Genomic DNA, 8232 nt, shown 5'->3' with positions numbered 1-8232 from the left:
GACTTTAATCTCGTAATTTTTTTTCTAAATGTGTATGTTTATATTCTTAAATATATAATTTTTAAATACTATGAACTAACTGACTACTAATTAAAACTTAAAATGTGTTCTATAAATTGGCAAAAACTAAGAGACTATCAAGACATTTCAACCTAACTCAAATGTTGAAAATAAAGGTTTTTCTAAAGGTTTCCTTACATTTTTTGTTCTGCAATATGATTTTCTTTTTTAAATTATTTTGACATTTTAAACTATTTTATTTTATTATTAAAACATATTCAATGCAACTTTCATAATATAAAACCGTATCATGTAAACCTCATATAATTAATTTATTGAATTTCCTCGTTACATTTAGGGGAAAATGTTTTTTGTTTTTACTCGGCCTGCTCCTTTAATAAACTAGCTTTACGACAGTTGTCACGACATTTTTAAAACAACTTTACAACTCTTTTGGAGGCTGATTCAAAATGGAGTAGTGCTCACGGGTACGAATACAACAGAATAGCTTCATCCTCGTCTTTTATTAGTTTTTACATTAACAGGTTGTTTACTCTTTAGAGAATTAGTAACCCCCTGCAAAATGACGGAAGAAAAGAAGTCAGGCTCTCTAGGTTTCTTTTCGAGCTACGACGATTTGAGCGACAGCAGCGATGGCAGCGACTCCGACGAGGAGGGAGAGAGTCGGAAGAAGAGAGCGGGGACAGAGGCTCAGGGCAGCGGGGCTCACTCCTCCCAGCAGGGGACCAAACGGGCCGCCGGTGGAGCTCCGTTACCCAAACCCGACGAGCTGTTCGGCTCCGTGTCCAAGCCCGCTTTCCTCTACAACCCGCTGAATAAAGAGATAGACTGGGAGAGCCTCACGGTCAAAGCTCCTGAAGAGGTAAACATAAAGATAGGTAGCGATATGTAACCTTAGTAACCGTTGTACACCTCGTTTTAATAATTAATGCTGGGCTTACACCAAACGATGTTCACAGTCCCAGACTAAAAACTGAAAGTCTTTAGTAAATCAAAGAGTTTTACTTGAGTCACCGCGCGCTCCCGTCATCTCGATCGTTAAGTGTAAGGTCGTAATCTGCGCAGTTTCATATCAGTCTTTTCCTAGTCTTGGATTTGCGATCATATCAAACGTGTTTGATATTATTAGGGATGCACGATATTGGATTTTTTGCCGATATCCGATATGCCGATTTTTTGCAACTCATTTAGCCGATTACCTATACTGATATTTTTTCCCACACAACTAATTGCAGAGATCTTCATCTCTCTTCTGTAGTGGAATTAGCATACATTATTGTGGAGCATACTCTTATCACATATGTTATGTAATATTAATTCCTTGTGCAAAATAAGAAAATACTTGATGCTTAAAACTGCATACTTATTTTGGACAATTGCTTTCAAATAAAATACAAAAAGAAACATTCTACTTAAAACATGGATGATGCTCTCCCTGAGATAATCAATAACAATATTGGCCAATTTCACAATTAACATAATAAGTAAACATGTGCTTAAGGTGCAACAGAGAGGTGATGTGCAACCAATAAAAAATTCCGAACATATGACAGACATAGGCGCCGAGGTTGTGCATTTAATCAAGTAAGCAGCACCACATTATTTAATCAGTTTATTATCTTGGCGGATATCGGCGTGTTGGCCGATGTCCGATAGTTCATTTTTAAGCCAATATCGGCCGATACCGATAACATGCCGATAATATCGTGCATCCCTAGATATTATCTCAAGTTGCAGTGACGTGACACAATCAACAACCAATAGATGAGCACATGAAAGGTCCCCAGTTCCAGACGGGGCAGTAAAATGACTCCGACAGGAAAAAGTAACATCACAATAATGTTAGTAACCTCAGTCCTAAACAATAATATAGTGATGTCATATATTTACTGCCACAAGCGGGATTTTGGGGGCGCTTTTAATAAATAATGGATAATTAATGTATGATTAACAAAATGAAAGTTGAAAGAGCTGATAAATATAAATATTCAATTTAACACACTATAATTAAATAGGACATACATGTATATCATGAATTCATTTCTAAATTTTCCTTTCCTTTATTCTTCCTTATATCTATTTTTACTGTAAAATAGTCAACTTTTCATGTCAGAAAAATAGAAACCCTTTTTCAGCTTTGTGAGGGGGCATTTTGTGGCGTCTTCTCTTCATTTTGTTGTTGTTTTTTTTCAACACAAGCCACTGCACACACTAGAGCAGCTTGAGCCAAAAGCTGCTTCTCCTCCATTTTGTAAGTTTTTACTTAGAGCATGATGAGGGGAAAAAATTGCACGATGGGAAAAAATGCTAAAAGAATCTAGTTGAAGTCGTGTAAATAGTGACCCTGAAAGATTCACAGTCTGAATCTCAGTCTGAGACTAGGCTGGGACTAAAAGCTCTAAACACTTGTCTTTAGATGTGAGCAGGTGTGAGCTGATAGTCTTGCAGGAGTCTTCCCAAATCTTTTCAAAGTCTTCTGGTGTATAGGTAGCATAACAGAAGCTAATCTCAGGCAGAGTTAGTTGTATTGTAAGGAGATACATGGTAGTAACGTTGAGCATGTTGCCAATAACAACAGGCAGCGGCATCTTCTCACTCAGTTTCCCCGGTGATGGCAGCAGGAGGAAGGTTAGCCCACCTCCATACAGTTTTCTTGATAATGATTTTGGTTATTATGAAGAAAAACATGGAAAATTAGCTTTTTTTTAATGTTATCATTATATTTGTCCAAACAAATGTACCTTTAGTTCTACCAGGCATTAAAATGAACAAGAAATTGAAGAAGACAATGGTCTAATAATTTTTTCCATGACTGTCACTTATACAAATAGACAACAATCGAAACAATAACATCCATAAAAAACAGTCACAACAAGACACTTCACATACTTCACACATTTAAACAAATTGAATACACTAAATAAAACACAAACACTCAACTACAGACGCCAACACAGCAGTTTCAAGTTGACTTTGCATTTTAACATTTAAGAAACTCTATTAAAGGTTTCCACACAGTCTCCCTGGTTATATAAGGCAGTCTTTTTTAAATTGCAGTTATTATTGAAAGTCCAAATTTAATTTAAGTTATGCACAGCAATTACAATGAAGCAGCCCAAAATCTAAGGTCTTCCTCTACCAGTGCTTTTATAGATATTTCTAAAAATAAAAATAAAAATTTAAAAGGGAACAAACAAAGTCTAATTGGAATCTAAGGCACAACATAATGTAGCAGTGCAATAAAGAAATCTAACGTAATTGTGTGGTTCACGGTTGAGTAATATTTAAATGTAGGCTATTAATTGTAATGTAAATGGCTTATGCAGTAATCTAATTAAATAATTAAATGTAATGATGCATTGATATAATGATGACTGCTAAGTTGCTCTGAAAGTGCATAACTGTGTTGATTAGTTTGGGGTTATTTTTCATTTTTACCTAAATATTTTAAAGATTATAAGGAGTTATTTTTTTTACAGTAACTTGCATGAAATATGAATCAGTACACTGGCCAGTGGCCACATACGGCACACCTCTTCATATTGAATAAATGTTCTTATGGAAAATCATGAACACCCTCCTGGCTGCCGCCACAAATAACTACTGTAATGTCACCCAGTAATTAACAAAATATGTTCATTAATCTTTCATCTGTTGATTGTTATTACTTTTTTGAATAGGCGATTAGTTCAAGTTCCTTACTGTCATATGCACAACTAATTCACTCTTTACCGGAAGTGTTTAAAGGATCTAAGTAAACTCATCAATGCTGCATGTTTCTTTGAGAAGTCACATTCCTACAACCTGCTTTTCTCTGTTACCCGTAGCCTGCCCGAGAGTTCAAGCCGTGGAAGACAAATGCTGTGCCTCCTCCTGAGAGCTATGCCACAGAGCCAGAGAAGAAGAAGGGACCTCCCCCAGGCATGGACATGGCTATCAAGTGGTCCAATGTGTATGAGGACAATGGGGAAGATGCACCGCAGCCTTTCACAGGCAACGCCCGGTTCTTACCAGCAGAAGAGGAACCCTCTGGTTCAGGTTAGTCCTGAAGTGCAAAAAATTATATTTTACTCTTTAGTGAGTATCCAATCCAATCCAATCCACTTTATTTATATAGCACAATTTTAGCAAACACAAGGTTTCCAAAGTGCTGCACAAACAATAAATAGATAACACAATACAAAGAGATGTAGTAAACAATAGAACAGTAAAATGCAATAAGATAAAATAAATTAAAAATGGGATAAAAATAAATAAAATAAAATGTAAAATGTACTGCCCGCACAAAATAAAATATGCATGTATACAAATAAAAACAAAACAAAAAATCATAAAATCATAAAATCAACACTACGTGGTGTTAAAAGCCAACGAGAAGAGGTGGGTTTTAAGAAGTATGAATTGATCACCTCCATAGGCTTCAATTTCTTTACTGTTAATGCACCAGTTATTCACTGACTTAACCTGTGATGCAGTGACAGATAATTTACTAATGAACCGGCTTATTATCTTGGATGTTAGTTAAAGAAGGTCCCTATATCAGGACATTTTGATGTGCATTTAGGATGAATATATATGTGCAATTGCATTTGTGATAAGCAAGTGGACATTAGCGGTGTCACTGATGATGCACAACACAGCCTGGGCTACATCACTCCACCCATCTTGGTGGGAAATGGGAGGCATGTTATTTCCAAACAAGCACCTTTAGACCTCCATGGAAGGCTCAACAATAAGGATTGCCCGATTGCCTAGGGCAAGTAAAATGCCATGTCGGGATTATAAATCCAGCAACTCACTTGCCCAAACAGGCAAGCGGTTAGAAAGAATTAAACGCATGTTTTTCTGGAGATGATGACAGAAGTAGCTAAGAGTGAGTGAGTCATCTCGCTTCCGGCTTATCTGTCCTGTGACAGACCTTAGGACATATATCCTAGATTTAAATGTATCAGTAAAAGTCAGAAATGATAGAGCTTTATGTTTTTACACAGGAATTATTCATTTAAATTATTTTCCCCAGCAACCCAAAATCAAAGAATAAAAGCATTTTCCTCAAAATTTAGAGGAATGCTATTTTTTATTTCATAAGAGACACTGCTCTATACTTCCTGTGAATTTTATTCAAAATACGGACATGGTCACATCACGTTTGTCCATTTGTAAATTTAAAAGAAAAAAGAAGGAGAGACATACTTTTAAAAATGCATAAAACTAAATAAAAATAGGAAAAAATATATACATTTGATACATTTCATTTATCCTTTATTTATTTTCTCGAGGAATCATTGAGGGCAACCCCTCATTTACAATGATGTCGAGAGTACAGAGAAAACACAAAACAGAGTACAGAGAAAACACAAAACAGAGTACAGAGGAAACACATGTAAAAACATTAAAAACAGTTACAGTGAAAGGCAACGTTATTGGTTATCATAGTTTTAAACTGACCCATAGTTATAATTGTGTTGAGTTTGAGTGAATGTTGTTAGATGTTCCAGGTAGATGCAGCAGAAAAACTGAAAGCAGTTTTTCCAAATTCAGTATTTGTCCGAGGAACATTGAACATTAAGCATCACTAGAGCGTGTTGGATAATTACTATGTGTCCAGTTTAATAAAGTGCTGAGGTATGGTGGCATGTCGCCTATCAAGACTTTATAAATGAAGAGGAACCAATGCATGTCTCGTCTCACGGATAAAGGTGCCCATCCCACCTTGTTGTATAGGATGCAATGATGGGTGGAGTAACTGTCACCAGTGATGAATCTGAGTGCAAAGTAATGAACAGAGTCCAGTGAGGTGAGAGTGGAGGCAGAAGCATGTCTATAGATAACATTAGCATAATCCAGAACTTATAAAAAGACAGCCTGAATGATCCGTTTCCTACAGAACAGGGGGAAGTTTGCTTTGTTTCTGTATAAGTATCCGATTTATTGGCACATCAATTCGTTTATTGAGTCAATTATTAATTTATTTTTGATTTGGTCAATATCTGTCTGGCATAATTTAATGATTGCTAATAAATAAAACCGTTCCTATAGGGGCAAGTAAAAATTTACTTTGGGATAGGTGGATTTCTAACCTGGCATGACAAACCTGTTGAGATTATTGAAAATTGATTAGCATGGTGTTAAATAATTAAAAAATCATAATTTTCCACTCTCCATCCACCCCCCCAAAATCCCAAAACCAACCTCCACCCCTGGTCTGGTGATCAGATGAGGAATCAGACAAAGCAGACCTGTCTGCCAAGAAACGTCGAGTGGAGACCTTCCAGCAGAAGGAGAAGAGGAAGAGGGACCTGGGACAAGCGACCTCTGACAAGAACTTCGTAGAGGAGGAGAAAAGGATCCTCAGGCAAAGTCTTGATTGAGGCCTGAACTCTCCTCCTATAAAGAATCTGTTTCTAATTTAAATATTTTATGTCAGCTGAAAGCGCTCACAGATATTAGCACAACGGTCAAGTACCGGTAGGTGTTTTGCTGTAAACATAAGCAGGCATTTTACCTCTATGTTGACCTCACTTTGCAATATAATAGTATTTGTTTAGTCAAAAAGACTGTCAGCTCACTTAAAGAAGTAGTATTTGACAGTAAAATGTTCTTCTTATATATCTCTGTGGACATTTTCCCCAAGTAAATGAAAAATTCAGGAGTTAGACAGTCTGAATCATGTTTTTTTTTTATAGTTTTGGTCATCGTCCCTCTTCAATTTTACTCACCAGCTGTCTTCCAAGGACATGAGGATGAGGGACATCTCACAACACAGCTTTACAACCTGTACTGGGCATTAACAAACAAGTGATTTAGGCAGGTTTGTCCCCAGTTTTGGCATCATCTTCGTTTACTTCTGAGTATGTAGTCTTGTTAAGTCCCTGGGTCTTTGCAAAAAAAGTTGGTGAATAAACTGTTAACCAATGAGGATAAAAGCCAAAACAAATTATTTAACTCTAAATAAGGCTTTAGCCCGTTGTGACACATTGAACACACAGGAACATAAATGTGTTTAGTTTAGCTTTAACCTCCTGTTTGTTTTAATTTAATAAGCTAAAATAATAACAGTGACGTCCAGCTGTGGTGGTTTACTCGGTTTGTTTTTGTCTTGTATTATAAGAAATATCTAATCACCATGGAAGTATGAAATGTTTGTGTTGTGTCAATACGGTGACTTTAAAATGTGATTAAAAATGGCTGTAAATCTGTGGAAATTGCATTTTTAAAAAGTAGCTTGTTCTTCCTGCTTATGGACACTAGATGTCGCCCTTGAGCTACGATAGGAAACCCTCCCCTCATGTTTGTAGTGAAGTCTTCTGCAATTTGTGTGAACGTAGGGCTCCCAAATTACATCCAGGGCCGGTGCATACCGTTTGTCAGGAGGAGAGTTCTGATCTTCAGTTTGGAAGTTAGTGTCATCTCAATTCTTGTGAGATACTTGATGCATACAGACTGTTTATTCAGTCTCATGTACCTTGTATTACACACACACTTTTCATCTGTGTGAAATAAAACTTCTTGCATGTTTAGTATCAGAAGACATTTGGAACATTGTACTGTTTTATGGACATTTTGTTTCTGCCGGCACATACTTATTTGTCGTAAGCAGATGTATACATCATTTTATATTTTGTTTTCAGTGTTATACTGTACACCATAAACCACTTAGGCAATAAAGGGTATTTTACTGGAGAATGCTGCTCTGTCAATCATTTGAATTGATTTTTATTCTGCTATGGGTCTCTCAATCATTTATTATTGAACATTTAGGACAACCCCAGTCTGTGGACACTTTTTAAAAAAGGGCTTAAAACTTTTTTGTCCAGGCAGGCATTTTTAGGTTGTCCCTAGATGTTTTTATTATTGTCTCTGCGGCTTTAACTGTTTTCCTTAATGTACTTTATTACCTGTGTCTTTTTGTCAACTGCTGATTTTAACGTGTCTGATTTTTCTCTTTGTCTTTTGTTTATTTTGTTTCTGGTTTCTGTAGCACTTTGAGATTTCTTTATGAAAAGTGCTTTACAAATAAAATGTATTATTATTAGTTTGGTGACCTTGTGAAGTTTGCGTGGGATCATGGAAGTAGTCTTCAGCCTCATTGTCGTACAGATTACAGTCATCTTCTCCTGGTAAGGATTGAAGAAGGATTTTATTGGGAGCTGAAATATTTGTTAAAAATCAATGTTTGTCCAATGCCGATCTGGGGACAGCTGCCGCTAA

At 36.4% G+C, this 8232-nt stretch overlaps 1 protein-coding gene across 1 annotated transcript; it reads left to right on the top strand.

The window, feature by feature from the left end:
• Positions 1 to 438: 438 nt before the first annotated feature.
• c9h1orf52 (chromosome 9 C1orf52 homolog) lies at positions 439 to 7707 on the top strand. The gene is made up of 3 exons (XM_059341848.1): positions 439 to 883; positions 3849 to 4059; positions 6238 to 7707. Exons 1-3 carry the CDS (start codon positions 584 to 586, stop codon positions 6390 to 6392), a joined length of 666 nt encoding a protein of 221 aa, XP_059197831.1. The 5' UTR covers positions 439 to 583; the 3' UTR covers positions 6393 to 7707.
• The last annotated feature ends 525 nt before the right edge of the window (positions 7708 to 8232 follow it).

The sequence above is a fragment of the Centropristis striata genome, chromosome 9, assembly GCF_030273125.1.
Source record: "Centropristis striata isolate RG_2023a ecotype Rhode Island chromosome 9, C.striata_1.0, whole genome shotgun sequence".
In the NCBI taxonomy this organism is placed as follows: Eukaryota; Metazoa; Chordata; class Actinopteri; order Perciformes; family Serranidae; genus Centropristis; species Centropristis striata.
The sequence above is the reverse complement of the archived record's forward strand: the minus strand, read 5'-3'. Positions and strand labels throughout refer to the sequence as shown.